General features: G+C 39.7%; 2 protein-coding genes across 4 annotated transcripts in view; one reads left to right on the top strand and one right to left on the bottom strand.

Moving 5' to 3' along the window:
* The window catches only part of LOC137997111 (uncharacterized), a 24,710-nt gene extending 24,422 nt beyond the window's left edge, over positions 1 to 288 (top strand). For 2 of the 3 annotated variants that reach the window (XM_068842896.1, XM_068842898.1), the window contains one exon: positions 1 to 212. This exon is cut by the window's left edge and continues 34 nt beyond it. In XM_068842896.1, the coding sequence (XP_068698997.1) occupies positions 1 to 75 (75 nt within the window). In that variant the 3' untranslated portion in view covers positions 76 to 212. The other variant, XM_068842897.1, reaches the window with a different exon arrangement.
* Positions 289 to 512: 224 nt separating this feature from the next.
* LOC137997113 (T-complex protein 1 subunit theta-like) lies at positions 513 to 23,129 on the bottom strand. The gene is made up of 18 exons (XM_068842899.1): positions 23,033 to 23,129; positions 22,174 to 22,264; positions 21,019 to 21,098; positions 19,447 to 19,503; positions 18,958 to 19,032; positions 17,738 to 17,807; positions 14,580 to 14,662; positions 13,824 to 13,869; positions 13,422 to 13,483; positions 12,897 to 13,034; positions 11,883 to 11,954; positions 9,146 to 9,252; positions 8,787 to 8,853; positions 6,622 to 6,709; positions 3,861 to 4,048; positions 3,388 to 3,552; positions 2,081 to 2,200; positions 513 to 1,788 (listed from the first exon to the last, which is right to left on the bottom strand). The coding sequence occupies exons 1-18, from the start codon at positions 23,087 to 23,089 to the stop codon at positions 1,723 to 1,725; spliced, it is 1,632 nt and encodes a 543-aa protein (XP_068699000.1). The 5' UTR covers positions 23,090 to 23,129; the 3' UTR covers positions 513 to 1,722.
* Positions 23,130 to 25,081: the final 1,952 nt, after the last annotated feature.

Genomic DNA, 25,081 nt, shown 5'->3' on the forward strand with positions numbered 1-25,081 from the left:
GTGTGTAATCCTTGCTTTGCCTTGTTGGATGAAATGTTCTTTGAGGAACCTATCGCTCATACAGACCCCACGTGACCAAGGACGAACCTATCACGGAGTGCGTGACCCCATCACTACACAGACGCATGCATGGCCGTCAGTTCAGTGTGCAACATGTATATGTGGTGTGGCAGTTGTGACTTACCTTCAGCAGATTCGGGTCAGATTCTGTTGAGCTCGGTGTTGGGCAAAACGAAGAAGTCATGGCGACTTGTTTTACTCCAATATGAGAATAAATTGTTCAATTGCAGTACGCCTTTAAGTGCAACTAGGTGCGAGAAGGACGGTAACTATTGCGATGGCCAAGTTAAAGCTCGAGGTCAGAGACTGAAGCAATTAATTACAAGACCGGGCCAACCAGAAGGTCCGACGAATATACCGTTGTCAGTGTCTAACAACGCTTACTATTCAAAAGCAGTAGTCCAGATAAAATCTTTCCACGAAGCGAATCAAATGGACCGTTTTTGGCATAATTTCCTTGGGGTGGTCTACTTTTACTGATTTGAATTTTAGCCATACAGAGTTTTCAGTATTTAATACTTTATACAACTGGCCCCAGTTGTTCAAAAGGTGGATAAGTCATAGCTAAACCAATTAGGCCATCGTTTGAATACCTGGGGCCTGTAGTTAAAGACCGACTATTTTAGAGGGAAATCTAATCCTTCACGGAAAGGGTTTGAAAGGTCAACTTATTAATTTATGCTCTTAAGAAGAAAAGATCACTAGCTATTTTAAGAAACAATGTCAGACAATGGAATGTAGAAGTTATCCACGCACTTAACTGGACAATTTAGGTAACTGTCTCTTATAGAAACCTGAAAACTTAAACGGGATTCGAACCGATGACCTCTGCGTTTCCGGTGCAATGCTCTACCAACTGTGCTATGAAGCCACAGATACAGTTGGGAGCAGGTCAATTTGTTGGGCTCATTTGTTCCCAATAAAGTTGACAGTTACTTGTGAAAATACAATGTTCGTGGTTAGTCTTAACAAAGCAATCACGAGGAGTCCCTTGGTCGGGATGAAACGAGCTTCATTTGTTCCCGTACTTCAAATATATATACACTGCTTTCACTCATTGAGTCCTTTCACGGGAACAAATGAGCCCAACAAATTGACCTGCTCCCAACTGTATGTGTGGCTTGATAGCTCAGGTTGTAGAGCATTGCACCGGCATCGTGGGGTTTTAGGAATCCTTCCATGGCTAATAAAGGTAGAAATACTAATAAATGCGTTTTAACTTAGAGCAGTTTTCAATTAAGTGTCGTAAAACCAAAACCAAAGTAATTACTTTGGCCAATCAAAAAGGACGGAGACAAACCAGTAAACCAATCAAAACTCGAAGTAATTACACGTAGCCGACACAAAGCGCGGAAAAATGTGAAGGCGCGAGTCACGATTGGTTTTGGTTTCACTTCTGATTGGTTGAAAAAATGGCGAGAGAACTTTGAAACAATCACTGAGTGAAGTAATCATAAACCAAAGTAATTCACTAATTACTTTCGACACTCAATTGAAAACCGCTCTAATGAAACACTGCGTTAAGGAATTAAGCGATCACGATAATTTCAATATTCTAAGAGTCCGGAAAGCTTGAAGGTAAATTCGGGGCTTAAATCAATGTCCTGACTTGACTTTATACGGCTTCGGCGCTGAAAGGGTCTCTCTATGAAAGACTGAATCTCAATCTTCGTCCCAGTTTGGATTATCTTTGGGTTTTGGTCCCCCGGCAGGTTTGGACATAATAATCTGAAACAAATATAAAATATAAGCATAACAAAGTAAATACAACATAAACTGCTCTTTTGCGAAGCACATGCAAGTCCGAATAACGCAAACGCAAAGATTGGTGAAGCCAGTGCAAGGCGTGCGCAATATATAAAAGACAGTTTCCTTTTTCATCCATTTACCCGTGGATAACTTGAACTCACACGATTTCTCTTTTTCCTCGGGTCTCTAACTGCATGTGCGTCTCTAGATTTACTCGACCAGATTAATCGATTAGAGTATATAGATCACGCCCGAACCCGCGTGTCCTCACCTGATCAACTCTTAGAACTGTAACAGCCGCATCTGTGGCGAACTTGAGCGCCCAGTATTTCACGATATACAAGTCCAAGATTCCAGCCTTCACTGCGTCTTTTACAGCAGCACCGCTTCCCTAACAACAAGCAACAGACAATGTAGTGTACGCGGAGAGCAGTTAGCAGTGCATGGTGTCGGTTTTTCAATACTTTCAAGTGAGGTGAGATCGGACGACAACATGTCTTGACTCCTCGGTCAACACTTGGTCCAGGTGCTGTGTTTAACGCCGGCGGGATCGATCATCATCACTCGTGGTCTTCAAACAACTGAAGAGAAAGTGCCGCCTTCAGTTGTAGCCACTTCGGAAAATACCATAATACTTTTTGTTTGTCCCCACAAAAGCCGGGGAAAATGATCTTTGCACATTTCTCTCCCGTACTCGTCAAACAACTTTAAATGACTAAATCTTGACGACAACGCGGAGAACCAACAGTGAATCTTTCCTCTTTTTCTTTACCTCAAATCAAGTACGTTACAATCCGGTTACAAGATAATTCGCCCATTTTGTACGACATAAACAAGACAAAATCATCGTGAAATACTTTAGAGAGCTGAAAGGGGCTATGTCACGTTATTTTAGGGTGTTTAGGGGAAATCTTTAGTTAATCGCGAGTTTAAAACTCGAAAATGGTAATGTGGAATTCCGTTACTGATAAAATTGTTACAGCAGAAACAAGATGATTCGGAGCAAAAACGACCTTTATCAAGGCGATTCGCCATAAACTTGAAAAACGTCGGGCCGACTTTTTTCAAAATTACTTAAATGCAATCCGTTTCAATCTTGTCCATCCATGCTGCTCTTTCCTTTTGCTGTATTTCTTTTATCATGTTCGACTGTTTTAAGTGGTTATTGCAACATTTCATTCTACTTTTTGGGCATTTTGGATGTTATGAAATTATATCATTTTGCGCGACATAGCCCGTTTAACTCGCTAATAAATAACCTGTGGGACGTTAACGAAGTATACACATTGCTCGAAAAGAGTGGAGAACGAAGTCCGCTATTGTAGTCTGTGCATCCAACAAATGCAACTTTTAGGCGGACTTTTACAGTAAGACAAATGAGACCACGCAAGCGAAAAAAAAGCATAAGCCAGAGGGAAGTTTGCCGAGCGTTGGAACTGTAAAAATGAATTTAAAATACGGCCTGAAAACGAAAGCCCGGGCAGACTACGAACTAACGTTCCTTAGTCACTCCCAACAGTGCGCTTGATTCAATCCAGGATCGCATCATTTATACCTTTTTTTTTTTTTAATACGTACCTCGTTATCAAAGCCAGCATTCTTGTCTCCACCCTGGTGAGCGGCGTAGAGTTTGGATATGAGTTCTGTGGCCTTAACTCCAGCATTTTCCGCGAGTGTCCTGGGGATGACTTCTAGGGACTCAGCGAATTTCTGGATAGCGTACTGTTCAAGACCGGCGCAGGTCTGGCGAAAAATAGCAATGCAAGTATGGGAGATCATAAATGACAGTAAGGGACTAAACCAGTGAGCATCAGACAAGTGTAATTCATATTAAAAGACGTAGTGAGGTCTTTATTTTTTCATTACAAAAAGATGACATTCAGACTGACAAACTACTTTTACAAAATACTTCTTGGAACCCTGGAGACACTTTTCTAAAAGCAAAAAGTTAACTCGGCAAAAACAATGGTTCTTTGCGAGTTTTACATCTGAATGCATGCAGTCTCCAGAATTTTCTAAGGTAGCTGGTGGAATACCAATTTAAGCTATACCTCTCCATAGGTGGATATTAGCTTTGCAAGCTCGATTTCCGTAGCACCGGCGCCAGGAACAAACCGGTCATCACGAGTCAGGGCTTTAAATGTGTTCACACCATCATCAACAGCACGCTCAATATCGTCCATAATGTTCTCTGTTGAACCACGGATTACTATAGTGGATACGGCTGTTTCTTCCCTCTCTGAAAAAAAAAAGCCATATAATAATAATAATAATAATAATAATAATAATAACTTTATTTAAACCGATAAAACTGTATCAATTTGTTAAAAACAAACTGGTATTAATACACGAGCAGAATATAATATTTCTGAAACTAAAGGGTAAAATACAATCATATCACATACAATCAAAATCAACTATTTAAAATATTATCTTAACAATAAAAAATGATAGCAATAAGAAATACAGTATTTAATTTACCGTGCATCTATGACTTAATTTGTCCGATTTTAGCAAAAAACTATATAAGGTTGCTTTGAATGATGAAAAGGTTGTAATTGATCTCATAGATTTTGGTAAATTGTTCCAATCCTTTGCTGCAGCATATTGAAAAGTTTTTTGTCCAACTGTTGTATTTGCTTTTGGTAAATGTAGCGTATTGTTGTCTCTGAGATCTCTCCCGTGCAGACTTGATCGCCGAGGTAAATAGCCTTTTAGTTGGTTTGGACAGTTATAGTCGTTGATGATTTTATAAACCAACTGAAATCTCAGAAAACGCCTTCCATTTTTTAATGTTAAGAGTCCCAATTTAGGTCTCATACTCTGAGTGCATGAAGTCCTGTTAGCTTTGAGTATGGTACGCATAACCTGATTTTGGAGCCTTTCTAGACTGTCTATCATTGAATTTGAACATTCCATCCAAACAGAACATCCGTAATCAAAGATTGGTAGCATCGCTTGTTTATAGATCTTCAATAGAACGCTTCTAGTCAGGAAACTAGAAAGTCTGTTTATAAGACGGATTTTTGGATACGTTCTTTTTTGCAAATATGAAAGATGCTCTTTCCAAGCCAAGGTACTATCGACGTAGACACTAAGATATTTATAGTTTGTAACTTCCTTGAGACGATGATCGTGAATAAAGATATTTAAATCATTAGAGTTTTTGAGACTTGTTTGAGTTCCAATCTTCATGACTTCTGATTTTCCTGGGTGTACAACCATCTGATTACTTGATAACCATGAGCTAATGTTGTCAAGATCTCCATTAACACAATTAGATGCTTTGTTGATATCTCCATCACTGTCATGGATTTCAGTATCGCCAGCAAACAAAGTACAACTTCAGTGTTTCACTGCTGATGTGACATCCTTATAATGTGCGCAGAAGAGAGTTGGTCCTAAGACGGACCCTTGTGGGACCCCGTGTCGAAGTGCTAAAGATTTTGATTCTGTTGAGTTGCAAGTTACATATTGTCTACGATTATCAAGGTAGCTTTTAAACCAATGAAACGCAGAGCCGGATACACCTGCAGATTCCAACTTATTTAAGAGTAGATTATGATTTATAACATTGTCGATTCCCAAATCGACAAAAGACTTTACAACAACTAAAACTCTATTGGAGACGAGCACACGCACTGAAATTACTTTAAGACGCGCGCAAGTATGATTAGCCTTCGTCGTTTTCGAGTCATAAGTATGTTGAAAGAACATCTTTGACCGTTTTGCCGTCTTTCTTGGCCAAACAACATTTTGTTGGATCAAATGAATATTTTTAAACTTTGCCACCAATAACGTCTTTTGCAACCGCTTGCTTGCCTGACCGGGGCTTAAGATGGCTGCAACTCGTTATGATGACCCATCTATCGAAATTAGGGCATTTTTCCCTTGCCTTTTTCTCCTTAACAAAGTCGGTGACCCCCCAATTTTTTTTTTTTTCATTTTTGGAATAAGCTATTTTTGACCTAACTTCAGGCGAGAAATGAAACAAATTTAAATGTGAGAAGATTTTCGGGCGAATGTTCTTAAGTGCAATCATAATAACTCTTCTTCGGTTAAGAAGGCGTCGCTTTGGAACTCGCCCCAGTCCTTTCTCGGAAAATGATCATTTTGAAGCCGAAATTGCCCTTTGCCATCCATTTATCATCGTGTTGCGAAGAAACTTAATAGGTACACGCAAAACAATGACGTGAAACTGCATTTGGAGCCCGACACTGAGTGCAAGGTGGTGACTGTAGCGGTCCAATTTGTTTCCTCAATCACTTTACTTAAAGATTATAGCCCGGACAAACAAGAAGGTTCAAGTTTTCAGTAATATGCAATAGCGAGTTCCTGGATGGAGCGGCAACCTCTCCAATCAAATTGAGGATGGTTACAAATTGTAAGGATGGAGGGCCAGGAGAGCTTTACATTTGTTAGTGCAAGGGATCTTATCAACCCCTTTGTTAAGCCACGACAAGGGCGACAGTACCGCCATAAAATAATATTTTTGGTTAGATGAGGAAAAGTATTCGTACTAAAGGGCGGCACACATGTTAGCACGTCTTTGCCATACTCTGCGAAACAACAAAATGTAATGACCAAATTTAAGGTTTTTAATCGTTTATTCTTGTAAAACGTCAGTTAAAGGATACTTTTCTTAAAGTTAAAGACTTGAACGAGATAGACTAATCCGTGGATTGCTTATCCCATCTCGTTATATTTGACGTGCCGTTCCATGCTCAAATGACCAGCAGTAGCCTTGGTCCGTTTTAAAACGAAAGAGAACGTGGGTTTCAAGGTTAAATGCAACTTCTTTTCATACAGTACCTTGCTTGAAAATCGTGACAGAAGTGCCTCCAATTTCTGAAACCTTAATTTCATCGCAACGACCAATCTCTTCTGAAGTAGGGGTAGTCTGGAGAAGCAAACAATCCATATGGCAGTTTTCAGTGCTAACTATGGTTTTTACTTTAATTTTCCGATGCTTTGCACCGGCAGCATTCATTTTCTACGAGTCGTGATCGGTTATTGGATTATATGTCTGTGGTGACTTATTGAAAACTGCTCAAAGAAGGATTGTTTCTTGACACTTAAAATTACGACTAAAACGATACGTGACATTCCACGAAATTCCCTCTCATTACTTTCACGCAGCACCAAAAGGTGCAGTTGGAGCATCCATGAGAAGCTGTTGATTTTCATCCAACTTTCCCCGGGGGAGGGGGGGGGGGTAGTGATAATGACCACAATTCAGCTGTATGAATACGTTAAAGAAAATGACAAGATGGGTATAAAGAAGCCATAAGGATGATGTACATGTAGCAGCTGTCGTAACGTATAATGGCATTGGCTCGCTAGCCTAGCCCCAAACAAAAGACTAAACAATTGAAACAATGACATACTTAAAAACAATAGAAGCTGCTTACAATACCAAGCGAGCTGCTACACTACTGAACAATAATAGGACCTTAGAGGTCAACCTGCATCGGTTAGCAAAGATTAGCCGTATGGCCGGAATATCGAGGGTTTCAACTAATGGAAGCCCCAAAACCCCACATGGCTGGAAAAACCCTAAAGATCAGTCAAGAGCCTCCACAAAAGAAGGAAGCCCGTACCAGTCATACAAAAAAGGAAAACAATGGGAGAATGGAAGGGTTTGTGGTCTAGCTCTTTCATATCTCCAAAACACCTTTTTCCAAAATGGCCGTCAGTTCGATATTCTTTTGTTTTTATTCAAATTAGACCACGATGCCTCGTTTACGATAAAATAGTCTTTTGAGTTTTAACAGAAACCCATAAGGGTTGAAACGTGTAACGCAGTGTAACGCACGTTTACAGCTTCCGAATATTCAGTGCGAACTGATTGGTTGAATGTTTCAGTGCTAAGTACCATATTTGGAAACCCCTCGCTCTTGTTGTTCCAAATATGGTACTTTGCAAATTGGATATTCAGAAGCTTGTTTCCCAGCACACAAGGGGTCGTTACACGTTTCAACCCTTATGGGTTTCTGGTTTTAAGCTTAAGAACGAGGCATCAAAGGCTAATTTCAATAAAAACAAACGAATACTTAAATGCCGGCCATTTTGGAAAAAGGTCATCAGAAACATCAGAAACCTCTCTGACTCCCGGAGAGAAGCACTCGGATTTTTCCAAGAATCCCCACGTCATCATAAAAAAATACATCTTTTCAACAACGTTTGTCTCGCCAAACTAACCACTGTCTGCCATCAGTACAGTACCTCTGTTGTTAACTATGTTTAACGCCCACGTCGCCAGTGGAGGGTAGGTGCCCAGGAAGCCTGGGGGCTGCAACCGCAGTCACATCCCCAAGGCGCTAGAACACCCGACTGGCCTGCCCAACCCGCAACCAAGCCACGAGCCCCCCGCGCCAGGCCCCCCTAAGGCACCCGTCACACTTGAGCCAGATAGCTCAGTGGAATAATAATAATAATAATAATAATAATAATAATAATAACACACAAAAAAAAAAGAGCACAAAAAAAAAAGAAAGAAAGGGGGGGAGAGGGAGGGAACGCCGAGAACCAATAAACTCCTAAACCGACTCACAACGCCACGCCAACAGAGCAACAAACACGCTGCAAGCACATTGGACAACGCATGCACTACGCAGGAATACCGCTGAACCATGTCAGCCCCAGGGCTCCCCCAACCTAAAGAGTGCTGCAAACGCTACAAAAACGCATAACAACGCTAACAAACGCCTGCAAAACGCTACTGACCGGACTAGCTCCCGGTCGTGAACCATGTAACTACAACAAACGCTACAGAACGCACCAAAACGCTGAACAACGCTACCAGACGGCCAAGACACTAACAACCGCCTGCAAAACACTACTGACCAGACTAGCTCCTAGTCGTTAACTATGTTAAATTTTATTTAACTATATTAAATTACATTTCAAAACACAGAAACGGCTATTTTAAAACTTCGTTGGATTTGCGACATTGCTAAATCACAAAAGGTACTTACAAATTTTGGAAGAATCGTTGCACCGACTGATCGACAAAGTCTCCTCAAGTCAAACTTCGAGTTGAGCCTGAAAATTATAGCAATTATTCAAAAGTAAGTTCTTGGGTGCACTTAAACCCTTACCCTCCAAACAGCACATTCTCAGCCAAATATTCAAAGGCAAATGTAAAGTCGGATTCGTTTCAATGAACTCAGAACCACATGAGTGAATACTTTTGGAGGTAAGATTTGTTAATTTTATTATCCACACCTGCCTGTGACTGGTCAGAATGATCGCTTGAGTTTTGGATTAAGGCACTCAATTAAAAGTCACACAATCACCAACAAAAGCTCTTACTTAAAAAGAAGATGAAACTTACCTAACTACTAAAATGTTAAACTTGTTACAAAAGTGCAGAGCCATCTCGGCTACCTTTCCTCCCGTTACAATGCAGTTCACACCAGCGTCAACAATGGACTTGATTTGCTGAAGAAGAAGAAAGGCTGAAAATTTACAGAGGAACTTGCAGCGACCTCCTTTGAAGACTGACATACGTAGTAATACATACTACTCACATGTAAATAGGTGGCCAGGTATTCCAAATTTAAGTCAGAAACTTTGGGCACTAACACACGAACTCTGGAATAATCAATTTCGGGAACTCCAAGAATCTTCGTGTTTACAAGTTTAGCTGGAGATTTTTGTGCCATATTCATAAATTACGAACTATTTTACACTCGGTAGTTTACGCATAGCCAATCAACCAAAAGACACTTGGGCTCTGGGGACAAGATTGAGAAGACTTTGGTCTGGAAATGGTTTCATGAGTAAGGGCCTGTTGGAATACCGGTCGTTTCGCCAACGTTTCAGTTCGCCAACGACCTGTTCGCCAACGTATGAAGTCGGTTCGCCAACGTCTAATGTCAGTTCGCCAACGCTTATATGTCAGTTCGCCAACGTCCAAAAACACCTTTTTCGTTGAAAATGATTGTCAATTAGATAACTTGCAATTCACTTCATGAGAGGGATTGTTGATGTGAACCGCCATATTTGTTATTGAACCTTTCAATGCGCCCCAATCCCCCCTCAAATTTTATTAGGTATCTTTATTGATAGTTTGTTGCTGGTCATATACTTTTGCAAACTTGGTGGCTCCTAAAGGAGCCGTTTTTTGGTTGTGATTTTTACTGACTTCTTCAGTTTCCACGAGTGGGTCCGTTGAGATGTGAGCACGTTTTCAGCAACTGTGCGGCGGTCTTCTCTTTCCTCTCGTACTTCTCCCAGTTGTCGAATAGCCTCGCCTGCAGGTTTCGATACTGCTTCCGCTGGACCCGCTTCAGTTTTTCATCGCACACAAGCGTGATGGTGACGGCTATAAGTCTCGCCTCTCTGTCCAGGAGCTCGATTAAGGAGTACAGAAGTAATCCACACTGCCCGCTCGCACGACGATTCTGAGCATTGTGCCTTCCCTCGATGTCGTTGTTCGTTCTGATGGCCTGCTGGTACACGCTCCTGTTTTTTGGAAGGAACACCGCGCTTTCAATCCACTGTCGTCTGATGTAGGCGACGAGGTTCTGAAGGGGCTCTGTTTGTGCTTCAACTTGCAGACGAAGGAACATAGGGCTGATCTGGCGGTGAGGCAGGAACGGAAGGGCCATTAACTTTCTGATGTACTTATACACCGCGTCGTCCTCAGAATAGGCTCCCAAATAAAGCCGTCGATGGCGTGGGAGAGAGAGAGAGGGTGAGAGAGAGATTGGGGAGAGTGAAACGAACATTTTCAAGCCGAATCAAACAATTCATCTTGGATCAAAGGTCACATTATCTTCTTTTGGTAATTTGTAAATACATTTCAGATCTATTTCACAAAGTATTTTGGACGTTGGCGAACTGACATTAGGGAGCTTAAGCAACGACAACGGCGACGGCAACGAGAACGACATCTCAAAATATAAATTTGCGTTATTTTAATCGCTTCGTGACTATTTCAACGTTTTTAATATGACAAGGGTGTGGTATTTCCTCAAAGATGACACCAGTCGGAACGGCACTCCATTTTAGGAGAGAAAATGAAAATTTATCCTCAAGTGCTGACGTTCTTCATAAAACCAAAAACTTGGCTATTTCACGTTGTTGTTTGGCTGACGACGGCAAAGAAATGGACAAAAGTGAAAAACGCACGTGCAGGGCGTGCAAAGCTATTGTTTTTACCCACTAAATATGCAAATTCGTGACGTTCTCGCTGCCGTCGCCGTTGTCGTTGCTTAAGCTCCCTGTTAGACGTTGGCAAACCGACTTCATACGTTGGCGAACAGGCCCGGGTTGCTCGAAGTATGGTTAGCGCTAACCAGCGTTAAATACCATGGAAACGTATAGGTTATGATACCTCTTAACCAACGGTTAGTGCTAACCGGCCTTCGAGCAACCGGCCCCAGGTCGTTGGCTAATAACTGACACGTTGGCGAAACGACCGGTTACCGCCTGTTTACATGACCGAGCAACCCACCTAGGAGGATTAAGGCATACCCCGTCTTTAATTTACATGAACTCACCTAAGCCAGATCCCAGATGGCTAGTGGGTTATCGTTTGAGTGGGCCACCAAGCGCAACAGACAAGATGGTAGACAAAATTAACGTTTTGGCATTTTGTTCTGCTAGCATCTGCTTTTCAGTGTCTAAGGAAACTATTTTGCACCTTATTTGTCATTTCACTTAGAAAATGTCACTGGTAAGTGATAACGACGAAACAACTCCCCAAGATGTTAATTCTGCGCTGCCATGTTTTCGCCGTCTTCTCACCTTAGTTGGGTCTTAGTTAGCTGGGGTAACTTGGCTCTACCCGTTTACATGGCAAAAGGCTAGAAAGGTGCCTCGAGCAAGTAAACAGAGTGCCCCAGGAAGGCGGATTACCCTACCTAGCATGTAAACGCTTCAATGCGTTTTCTAAAGAAACGTATGAAAAGTTGGCTCTCCCACGGCTGCTTGGTTAGCTGAGACACCCTCCCTCCATGTAAACGGGCCCTAAGCGAATCACAGAATTCAAAGTCGGGGACAACTGTGGAGATTACTATTACTAGTGCTTTAAAATAAATAGGACTATATATAATTCTACCAACTTTTTCTAGCTGTTCTTCTTCTCCCTTACTGAAGCTTTTTAGTTCCTCTGCATTTCTGATGAGAACTGTTCCCTGAAAAATCAAATAGTAGCAAATCATCATCAAGAAATACACCTGTGTGTTCATCACCAAGGTAAACATTTGCTTTAATATTACTGCCTGTGATTACTGTGCATCTCACAGACTAGTATACCTTTAACCCATTGACTCCCAGGGGTTCCCCATTGACGAGTAAAATCGTCTGGCATTAGACAGAGTAAAATACTAAGTCTGGCCGGTTCAGGCATCAAACGGCTTATGGGACATAGCTTTTCAGTGAGTGATTAAGGACTTGATTATTACCACACTTAAACCATTGACTCCTGGAGGTGAGACTTGACAGACTTTTCTCTGTTTAATGCCAAATGATTTTACTCGCCAACTGCCAGCATCCTGGGACGCCTGATCAGCGAATGGGTGAAACACTTTAAGATGAGAAAACGTCTTCATGCTAGACATGCATGAAATAATTGAACCCTAGTTGCAAAATGAACAATAATTATTTCACACCTCATCTGTTCATTTAAGGGGTCACCAAGGTGAAGGGCTTCATGCACCTGACTCCCTAGCTGACTCTCAAGCCATGCTGTGTTCTTGGACAAGAAACTTTGCGCCACATAGTCTCTCTCTCCACTTAAGTGTGCAAATGGGTAGCAGCAATATAAAGCAGGGAGAGTAGTAATGTTCTCCATCACTTAATGCTACTAGATTGTGGGAAGTGTGAGTCCCAGAGGTTCATGTGCAACTTACCTAACCTCTGTTTTCATTCAAAGAGGTTTGTAAAAGCATTGATCATTCATCCAAACTAACTCATAATAACTTTTTCCATCAAAAAGACTTTGGCTACTTGATGTTCTTTAACCAGGGAAAAGTCATTTTCACATTTCTCCCATTACAAAACTGCTGCTAAAGGTGAAGGTATTAGCCATGGCAACACCTCTTGTCTTACGTCTTCAGTCCCATCAATAAACTTACCTTGGTTTCTGTTGCCAGTGAATCCAAAGGACAAGAAAATGCAACAATCTTCGCATCTCTGAGGGACTTAACATCACCTTCTACCTCTCGCTTGAATACCATTCCTTGTATCACCTCTGAACTGTGAATTCCAGCACCCTGACAGACAAATACCCAAACCATGCATCAACAAATACGTTGCAAAAAACCACTAACATGCCAGCAGCCATTAGCGTGGAGTAAGCCTAGCATTTTTTTACCACTGCCCCAATGACTCAGGTTTCGTTTTGGTTTAGTAACGACAAGCTGAGGCACAGCTGAATGCTTAGAACTTCCAAGGAAAATAGGCATGTACATGTAATTAGCATATCTTTCCAACCACATAAACAGTACAAAACCCGGACATTGTTTTTTGACTGCATTTTGGTATCCAGTTATCCTTTTTTATTCATTTTTAGTTCACTGGTAACTTGGAAAGTGGAGAAGTGACTATATGTTTTAACTGTCTTGACACTGTCACTTTACAGCACAAAAGATGAAACTTACCAAGATCTTTGCCACTCTGACATTGTCCACGTTAAATGGGGTTTTTTCAGGAAGTATGGAGACTGACGACAGAAATAAGGAAAAATTAAACATCGAAAATAGTTTTAATAAATATCTTGACACTACCACACAGCCCATGCCTAAAATTTTACATTCATAGCAAAACGCAGGGGAATGTTTTCAAAAAGTCTCATTCCTCTTACTGATTCTTGACTAAGTGAGAAGCATGAAACAAAATATTCCTGTCATAGGGTCGATCTAACCATTTGCAAGACCTCACAGAAAACAAAAATAATAGAACCTTGTCCTAAAACAATACAGAACCAATGAAATAACATATTAAAGTTTAAAGGTTGCAGACCAATGCTTGTGATCCAATGAAGAAGCAAGAGTTCCACTCACCACATGCTTTTGTTATAAGCTCTGAAAGGAAGTCTTCATTTCCATACTGAAAGCAAAGATCAAGAGACTTGACACTCAGCATGAAACGCTACAGACAAACAGATAACTAAAAGGCATTTACCAAAAGCTAAATGCTTCCTTTGTGCACCCAAAAATACTTCCTGATGTCACACCACCAATAAAAAGCTTTACAATGGTCATCAGAGCAATTGTCATTTTCCTTATTTGACACATTATGCCCCACCATGAATGGGGTGTGAGAGATTTCCTGAGCTGTTTTTGTTCAGAAACTCAATGTCAAATTGATTTACTTGCAGTTAGACAATAGGGACCATAAGCAAGGACGACGACGGCTACGAGAACGCCACAAAACAATAGGTCTAATTAGCAAAAACGATACTTTTGCACGCTCTGCACGTGCATTTTACATTTTGATACATTTCTTTGCCGTTCTCGTCTTGACAATGACGTGAAAATGGTCAAATTTGAGGATATGAGGATGACAAGAACACCTGGCAATTTTCAATTTTATCTCTAAATATCCACACCATTCTCATCAATTTTATTCTTGAAATGTGGACTCACATTTTCCATGCCAAGTGACTTAGAGTAATCGCAAATTATTACAGTAACGGGAAATGACATTTTTTAGACAACGTTCTCACGCATGTATCAAGATTATCCCAAGTGGGAGGAATTTATATGGTCACAAACAGGTGCTCCATGGCTAAGTTGGACAGACATAAATACACATACCTGTTTACTACCTATGGCAGTTTTGAGTGCTTTGGCAACTTCATCACTATCTCTTAGGTCTTTTAAACTTGAGCAGGTTAAGTCTTGAAAAGGAAGACAAACCAATACAAAAACTAATAAATAATTTTATTACATGTACTAAAATATTTATTCAAATTTTTATGAAATAAAAAAAAAATTATATTCTTGATAACGGGGCTCCAGGCCACGAGGCGGCCAAAGGCAGAACCCCATACTAAAGAGAATATATGGTCAACCTTCTTTGGTTGGTTGTCACGTGATTGACCGAGCGTGCGTCCATCTGTCTGTCTGTACAGACTCTGGGGGAGGGGGATGGGATACTACGAAAAGGAAGGGAGGGGAGTCTCGCAAATGCAGCTTTGAGGTGCGGATAGGCAAATTTCTTGCAGCCTGTGTTTATCCCACTGACCTTCATCACTCTTGAAAAAGAGTTTTTACTATTAAGGTCAAATTTAGCGAAACAATTAAACTCATTTGAATAAAACAAAACACAATGAATAGGAGAGTAAACCTGACGTGCAGAAGACATTGTTTGAGCGAAGAACACCGGGAAAGAGAGAGGCAGAGAGCAACACTAAACTGAAAAAGAGGAAACAAAGAAGATCACCAAAGAGAGCGGTTGCAGGCTAGAGAGAGAAGGCGAAATTTCAACGAAGAAAGCCCCGAGGCTGAGAGAAGCCGCAGACAGAGAAGAGAAAATGTTAGCGAAGAAACCCATGAGGCTGAGAGAAGAAGAGGAAGGAAAAGAAGAGAAAATTGTACTGAAGAAAGCCATGAGGCTGAAAGAAATAGAGCGAGGATGAACAAAGAAAATTACTACAAAGAGCGCTACGAGGTAGAAAAGGCAAGGAATAGAGCATTTAGGCGACAAAGAAGCAATGAGAAAGAGAAATACGAAGGCAAAGAGAACGGAGACAGAACTACGGGAGCCATATGAGGCTGTTATTAGAAGGTGAGAAAGGTTTACCTTTATGATGCTTTTTCAATGAAGTGTGTTAAGCAAACAACTTCACTTAGCCATGGCCAAAGGAGACAAAATTACAAAAGCTAACCACTTAATGACAATGGTTAGTTTCCCTCTTACCTTTTTTTTTTCATTTTTCATGCCTCACTGCCTAGCTATTTTTAAAACTGAAAAAGGCCTGCCATGTTGACAGATTCTGACATATTTCAACAATCACTTGACATCGCCTGTCAAGCCAACAACACACATCATTGGCAAGTTTTCTTGCCATTGTTGTCTTTTTCATCACACATAACTGAACTCTTGATGCCATAATTTATATTGGATTGCAGTACATGTATCCACAACAAATGCTCTTGTAAGCAATGTTTGGGACAGTTTACATGTGTAGGTTCTTTTATGCCACATAAGACTTATAAAACAGCTTGATAAGCTTGAGCATGTGATTTTGAGCAAAATTTACAAAATCTCAGTTGTTTGTGTATATACGTAGTTTGTCACACGGTTTTGTGACCAGTTACCGGTATGCTTGGCAATGGTTTTCTTATTTTGGAACTGAATTCATCATTACTGTGAAAGCCGTCCGCACTAAATTAATACCTTTCGACAGGCTTTTTTTATGTGAAATGGACATCCACTGCATGTGAGCTGCCTTATTTGACTGTAAAATTGCAGTGGAGTAAGCGAATTACTACGCTTACTTTTCACTCAGTAGATTATGCTAATGAAACTGAGGCAGGGTGCTGTGCTCAAAAAAGAGGAAGGGATCCTTTGAGTCACCTAGATACATTTTCTGAAACTTGTCATTTGGCTTGCTAGATTAGATGCAAAGCTTCCTCCAGGTTTTGACCCAAAACCCGCTTTTTTTTAACCAGAGGCAATGCTACTCCTCAAGGCCAACAGGTAAACCTATTTTAAGGTAACACTTTCATAGGTTTTCCTGTGGCTAAAAAATGGGAACAACCTAGCCTTACACTCAAGGGGCAAAGCATTAACCTCGTCAACCAGTGACAATGAGGCAGGTGTTGAGGCATGATTGGTCAGTCACTTTAAGACCTTGGGTGCTTTCCATCATGCCTGACCATCAGATGGGAGACCAGTGGAACTAACCAAGGAAAAATGGAACAACATTTTTCATCAAAAGGCAATTTCAAACCAAACCAAAATTTTGGTTACAAATGGAATGGCACGTTTGGTCGGACTGGACTGACTGGTCAAAGAGGACCACCTCTGGAGGTGGTCCCAAATATTGAACCAAAGCAGACTTTTCCATTTGACTTCAGCCCAAAATTTCCAGAAATTTTGGCTTAAGGACGTTCACACGAAAATTTTCTAACATTGATTTTTTTCTGCAAATTTTACCATTGAAAGATGATGAGTTAGTGATGTCAGAAATGTAAAAAATGGGGGGTCACGACTTCGTTTTGGAGAGAACTTGCCCGGACGAACACCATAAATCTGAGAAAAACCGGCTTCTTTAGCGAATAAGGCCACAGTGTCTGTAAGCCCGGCAAAAATATTGCAATTACCGGTACATCTTTGCAGTGAAATGTTCTCTACCAAACTTTGTTTAAGTGGACCCATCAAGTGAATTTCTTTAACTGTTGAGGTTCCTTGAGGAACAAGTTCGCATCTAGCGACCATAGTTTCATGACCCTTGCAGCCGCAAGATGGCAGGATTCCATGTCCCAAGGTCAGAAATCGTGAAATTTTTTTAACTTCCCACATTGATTTTTTTGTTCATTTTTGGACAATGTGGAGATAATTGTAAATTAAATCTGTTTCTGAAAAGAAAAGTAAGGGTCACCGAACATCCAAGATCATTAAATCCAAGCAAAGCTATAGCGATGGCCATCTACCCTATCATTGTTCATTTTAGTACTTAGCGTGCGCGCTCGATGCATGACATGGCATGTGAATTTGCGTGCGCTGTAAGGATGCACAGTGGCAATGGGCGCGAACATCCTTAATCGAAAGCACCTCTTGGGTTTTAGTTTGATTGGAATATGAAACCATGACCTTCCACACATTTCTCTGGTGCACTCTACTAACAGTTGGAAGTTACAGAAGTCCATGCCAACATTGTATGGACATTCCAATTCAGCTAAATGTGAGAGAGTACTCTGAGAGCAAGGTCCGAAAGTTGGAGAAAATACTAAGATACATGTAGTACCTGGTAAAGTATCCAAAGCCTTCTTGCAAGCTTTTTCATATCCTTCAATGACTTCAGGAGGAGACAGACCCTGTTGATCAAAGTCATTTTACTTTCACCACAAAAATACAGTAGTTTCATTCCTATTCTAATTTACAGTATGTAATATTATGCAGTATGAACGGCGGTTCCATATTATATGTTTACAACTCAAGGCAAAGCCTTGTAAATGTGATACAGATCTGACGCAAATACAGTATAATGACTTATTAAACGTCAGCATATTAGGTAATTAATTTTTGGTGATTTAAGACATCTTAACAGGGAAATCGAAAGAATTGTGTTTATGTACATGAAGAGAAATCTGTATCAGACTTACAGGTACTGATTAATTAATAAGACATTTCTTTTGTTTTCCCATGATGAATTATTAATCAGTTCCATAATAATTACTCTAATAATTGTCTTCTCTTTACGTTTCTAATTTGATTCTCTACCCTTCACCCTTTCCAGTGTGATCAATTTAACAGCCAAGGGTACAATCAAAAAAGCATGCTATATGCCATGATTCAAAGATCAGGCTAGAAGTTAATAATAATACAAATATATATCCATTCTGATTGGCAAAGAGAAGTAAAGAAAAGTAAGGATGGAGTTGGCCTTGTTATAATACAGACCTCCCTCCTTTTGTTTAATGGTGTTGTTCTCATAGTTGAAATTTACAAAAGAAAAACAGTGAGGTTTCTATCAAAACAGGGTCAACTCTAGCCTCACTTTCCTTCATAGGCCACGTAACGTAACTAAGCACACAACTGTAAAATGGTCTATTCAGTGCAAAAAAAGGTAACAAACCAAGTATTCTAATTGGTCACTGACGAAAGAAAGCCTCAGATTGCCAATAAAATGTGAGCCCCAGATGGCGCAACTTTTGCGTGATAGCCCAGTACACATGTGTTTCTTCTATTTAATTATGATAATCTCATTTTGAATCACATGCTATATGCAGTTGAAGACAAGCAAATTAACAACTTACTATAACATAAGGACACATGCCTACAAAACAGGCACCCTAGAATCCTAAATTGCATTTTTTTGGCTTTAAAACAATGCTCAAAAGAAATGCTTGTAGCTCCAAAATGCAACCACCATAAAAACCTTTTCAACAGTCTAAGATCCCACAGATGTGTCTCTACTAGTGTCACATTGCACATGCAATTATCTACATTTTTGCAACTGTTTACCATTCTTAGTAGTTCTTCAGCTGCATCCAGGAGCGCACCAGCAAAGACTAAAACAAAATTTGTCCCATCTCCAATCTGAAATTCAAATAACAGGCGCAATAAATAAACTTAATACCAGTATGGCAATCCCATCACACCATCTTGTACAGCAAAAGGGAAAGCTAATAATTATTAATTGTCACACCAGCCAACCATAACCCAGCCAACCATAATGTGCAAGTAGCACATGACATGCAAAATAATATTTGACATCAAGTTAGCTTTTCCTCTAAAGTTCTGCTGAAGCACAATGTTCTACCAATATTCCTGCTAATCTTGTCTGCTGTTGTTAAAACTGCTAATTAACAAGAGTTAAATTGATTTGAGTCATCTGCTGATGCCATTAATTTTGAACACTTGTACCCAACTTTCTCATGTACGAGACATCCAGGTCACATTCTGACAATTTAAAATTTCAGTTGGACACAACTTTACAACGATTAAACAAACCTCTTGTTCCTGCATTTGTGATGCCAACACTAGCATCTTAGCAGCTGGGTGTTGCACCTGGAACACAATCATAAGACTAAAGCAAAATCATAAAAGAGTTGATCCGCCCCATAGTATTCTGACAACCCTTATGTGATAGCTCACCAACCCTACCCCTAACACACGGAATCCAGTACGTTCGCATTATTTCTGATCCAACTACAGTATCTGTACCAAATCAAACTACTCCTATAGCTGGATCAACCATTGAATTTATTTGTAAACAGTAAGCAATGTTCATCTTATTCATCATATAGTAACTACCATAAAAGTCCATGTATAAGCCGCACCCATAGATAAGCCACACCCTCAATTTGGAAGCTTGAATTTCGAAAAAAAAATGGAGACAACAAACTTTGAAGTTCCAATGAAGTTCTGTTAGTAAACAAACAAGGACAAACAACTATGGTTTCAAAACACTGACACCGTGGTTGTTTGAGCTTTCATATCAATTAAGTCTTTCCACAGCAACATTTCACCTTTCATACCTTTATCTTGTGACTTTACTATAAAATAAAAACTTAAAATGCTCTTTCCATGGGATTATTTTTTTCAAGCAGCTCCATGAAGTTAAATATTTGAAGGCGATTGAAATGATTCGCATGAGTGCTTAGTAGAGAGGAGTCTGGGCATCACAATGAAACGGTCGGCAATTTACCTCGCGAGAACTCGCGAATATCTTGGTATTTTCTCACACGTGGCGACAGATATGTGTCGAAGTGACCATAGCAAACAGCTTTGTGGAGGAATGGAGATTGCCTGTAGGTTGGTGTTCAGTTGTTCAAGTAAAGTGTGAACGCTTCAAGATAGAAACGGCTCCTTTAGGACCCACCACTCGTGAAAAAGGCAATGATCAACAACAAAATGCTTTCAGTTTGTTAATATGTTTATTCAGTGACATCTTGAGAAGTTTTTATGAATATTAATTGAACCTTAGAAAACTCCAGCCTCAGGTGTTTCCATAGATAAGCCGCACCCCCGATTTTTTATTTGACTTTCGAAAAAAAAAAGGTGCGACTTATTCATGCACTTTTACGGTAGTTGTTCTTCATCATATTGTAAATTAACTCAGAACAGCCCTATGTGGAGAGTTCACAAAATTACTGTACTGTACCAATATGTTATTCATTGTTATGAATCAGCTTTCCACATTTGAATTCCAAAATAAAGCATTGCTGAAGTCTATTCAATCCTTCTAGTTTGCTTGCAACCCTCCCAAAATGTATCAACCTATTTCTGCGCAACATGGTATGCCGAGTAAACCCTTAAAGGGCGTCTTGTTATCATAAAATGCAATTGGAGAGTGAGAGCACCATAATGTTACATTTCCTGAAATTTTGCAGGTTTTACTCAAAACTACTTGAATTTAGCACACCAAATTCAACCTGAATCTCTGCTTAACTTTTTTCCAACTAGTTCTTAGTTTTGTTCTAGAAAAAGGAAAAGGTGCTGTGTAAATGAGGGCTGCTGTAGAAAGACATTATTTTTTTTCATGATTTTTTTTCTAATATACACAGAATTCATTTTCCATACCTCTAATTCCTTGATTATCGTCGCAGCATCATTTGTGACAAATAGCTTTTCTAAATGATTAACAACCATTTTGTTCATGCCTGTGAAATAAAATTCAGTATCACAATCATACATATCGTATTTATTTGTTTAACTGCCCTGGGCGCTTATTACATTTTTGGACCTTGAGGGTGGGCAGTTATTCAAGGTTGGCGCTTATTTCGAGGCTTGGCGCTTGTTAAATTGTCCCCATTTTCAGCAAGTGTAGTATGTTTATTTTGCAACAAAACAATAAAATTAATGGTAATAACAAAACACAAAAAAGGTACAACACAGCAATGTTTCTGTAAAATACTCAGAAAAAAAACTCTGTCTTCAGGGATGTCTGTTAGGGCAGTTTTCAATTGAGTGTCAAAAGTAATTAGCGAATTACTTTGGTCTTTCATTACTCCACGCAGTGATTGGTTCAAAGTTCTCGCGCCACTTTTTCAACCAATCAGTAGTGAAACCAAAACCAAAACCAAAACCAATTGTGGCTTGTCCGTGCACATTTTCCCGCGCTTTGTGTCAGTGTAATTACTTGATTATACCCTCAATGAGGGCCCCATTGGGTGGGAAAGATTAGTTAACACTTTCACTCCCAAGAGTGACACTTACAGATTTTATCTTAACGCCAGATGATTTTATTAATCAGTGGGGGTCCCCTTAAGATGGAAAGGGTTAAGGCTAAGGCAGCGTTTACATGAACATGGTTTCACATCGACGAAGTTTCATGACTTCAAAACAGCATCAAAATCAATGCGGTTTGAAAGTGTTTACAAGAAACCGTTTGCGCAAGAAAATCAAAGCCATGATGGTATATAATGAAGCACTGCACTACATGCTAAATTCACTATTTTGAATTGAACAATGAAAATTTCGCACCAAAATAGTAACTGTATTCAAATCGATGTGGTTTTGCTGTTTACACAGCAGATGAAACCATATCATTTTGGAAACGCTCCACTTTTGGCAGCGTTTTCAAATTGACCCAGTTTTGTCAACAGGCTCGATCAGTGTCATGCAAACAGAAGGTGCAACCACATTGAAAACGACGCAGTTACGATGCAGTTCAACCAAAACTTACCACTGACAATAATTGTCAGTGGTAAGTTGACATTTATATTATTTGTTTACCATTTGGTCCTAAGGAAGATCTTGTTATTTGTGTAAGATGTCTACAAGCTGTGATGTTTCTGAAAACCGCTTCATCAAGACCTGAATAATGCTGTAAAAAATAATAACCATGCACTGTAAACAAGAAGTACTAATAATATTGCCTTTGATGTTTACTTATTAATTTATTTATTCATTTATTTATTTATTGACCACTCATTTATTTACTATTTTATTATGTACTCATTTCTTTACTTAATTTAATGTATTTATTTATACAGTAAGGTAAAAAGCCCACAAAATTATCTCAACAGAAAACAGGATGTCTAACAAAGTTGATCTTCAATGTCCAGAGAGCAATGTAAATTACAGAGAAAAGAGTACATACCAGCAGACATTTTAAAAAAAATTGAAAATTATTGACAGCTGGTTTGAGAAGAGTAACCAACTTTATTGTATGACTAGCTCCGTGGGCAAGATGAACCAAATCCCATGCTGTGATTGTGATAACACACAGAATGAGATAGACCAAATTAATGTACAAGATTTTGTAAGTTCATAAATTAAAATAGTGCATTAATTTTCCGAATACGATCTCCCCCTCTCAATGATTGCTTCCTTTGCCTAATATAAATTTCTTTGCCAACAATAAAGAAATTATTTCAAAGACACAAAGAAATTAAGAAAACCATCACCGGATTGAGAACTTTCCTTGGCGATGAGTCTAAGTTTGACAATCAAGTACAGGGCACGGTGCGCACGTGTGAGCTCTTCGACCAATGCAATATGGACTACACACCACTTATTATTAGCAATCACCTGCAGGCCAAAAACTGACAACAGGAATGTGTTCTAGTGTACACATAAAAAGAACAACTACCTTTGCACCTTCTTTCAGCATATGCTGAAACATCGTTTTCGGAACCGGGAGCGCCATGTTGGAAATGTGTCTTCGCCTTTAGTCACGGCCTGAAGAGGATACTGGGTAATCAGCGCCAGCCTGCTCTCAAGTCTCCCCCACCCCTCTCCAGCTCCTTTATATCGTCCACTTTGGTTTCCAGGTGGTAATTGAAGGTAAAATACCATCAAGATTGGGACTGACCTCTAGTTACCGTAAATCATCTAGTAAGCCCCCAGGGGGTTTATTTATTTCAAGCACGTTTGAGGGAGGGGGGATTATTTGAGAAAGGGGGGGGGGCTTATTTAATTTAGCGAAACGCATTACCGATAGCAAAACACAAAATTAGAAGAAAGAAACAGATTAGACTTCCTGTTTTGCACCAGTGTAATGACTTTGAGTGATATTATACGCGTTGTAAAAGTTATTTGCAACATTTTTATTAACTTGCGGGAACCAGCACCTGAAAAAAACCATACAGGATCAGTCTACGTGAAACGTAACTTACTGTCGTGATTAATTGACACAGGGGACGGTAGGGGGAGGGGACTTGAAAGAGAGGAAAGAGATGGGGGGGAATAAAAGAAGATTTACGGTATACAATTGACAAAGAGACGACCCCTTATCCTTTAATTGGATCTTTATGTTATTATCCGACCGGGAGGTCCCATAGGGAAAACTAGCTAGTGGCCGAGGGCTCGAGTAGAGGCCTTGCACACTAGCTGCCGTATTCAAGACCGAAGGCACAACTTTCCCCTTTTATACAGACTGACAAATAACGTTTTATTTTGTTCATCTGTTCGTTTGTGTTTTCTTTCATTGATGGCAATAGTAGTTCGGGATTGCATGTGCAAGCGCGCTACTCGCATTCGTTCGCGGGAACTGTAAACTATTATTTTTTAAATGACCAATTAAAAGAGTGATTAACAATATAACTGACCTGAAAACAGGAAAAAATAAAAAAATTATAATTTTCTCAGACCCGAGTACGTACTGATCCCGGTACCGGTCAGTACCGGTATAGTAACTATTCGAACCACTGATCTGAATCTGAAGGCCTTGACCCGTACTGCATGGTTTCGTCTTGATTGATAAGATGTTCGCACCAAAGACTCGTCTTTGGATTTTCTACTGTTTGCAATGCGGCCTTATGCTGAATCTCTCACGAGAAAACCTCAAAAGAATAGCAATGAATGCTAAGATTAAAAAGTTAACTCTCCAAATACAAATAACTTCTCAAAAAAGCGACTTTGTCTTTTGTTTGCTGAAATCACACGCACAATGAGCAAGAAGGAAGGTGTTTTAGGCTCCCTGCGTGTGATATAAATCCTAGTCGCTCTTATACAAACTCGAACAATGCACGACAAATTGTTTAAGGAACTCAAAAAAAAAAAAAGAGAGAGAAGAGTTAGACATAAGCTAAAAAGGATTTTTAAAAAAAATCGTAAAACATCACATTTGTCCGGATTCAATAAAGTAGCCGATTATACAGTAACCTATCCCAGCCTTATCAGACCTAAGTATTCGGCTTCTTTCCAGAGTTGTCATAAATCTGATGACTTTCAAAGCGAAGTCTGTGAGTGTGAACATCAAGACGAAACTGGTACAAAAAAAGAGCCCCAAAACCGGTAACTGTCTCTCTGTTGTCGGAAGTCTGAACGCACTTTCAACATTTCCGACATTCATCCTTTCCACAGGGAAGTCGTGGGTGAGATAAGTTTCTTTTCAATTTTGTATGCTTAACTCTGTTTAATCCACTACGATTTCTCAAGCTCGTAATGGTTTTTTCTTCGCTAGTTTAATAAATTCTTCCGTTAAAATCCCCCGTAATGGTGAGCTTTACTTGAAAAATACAAACTGGGCTGTACGTAGTAGTCTGAGAAAATTTGATGCGTTAGTTTTCAATAATTTATAGTAGTACGCGTTCGCTGTAAAATTTTAATTTAGCCAAAAATGCGTTTTGAAACATAAATGTAATTATTTCCAAGTAAAATTTCGAATAAGTTATGCAAATGAGAGGTAAATGCAATC

This window comes from Montipora foliosa, chromosome 3 (genome assembly GCF_036669935.1).
Source record: "Montipora foliosa isolate CH-2021 chromosome 3, ASM3666993v2, whole genome shotgun sequence".
NCBI classification, from domain to species: Eukaryota; Metazoa; Cnidaria; class Anthozoa; order Scleractinia; family Acroporidae; genus Montipora; species Montipora foliosa.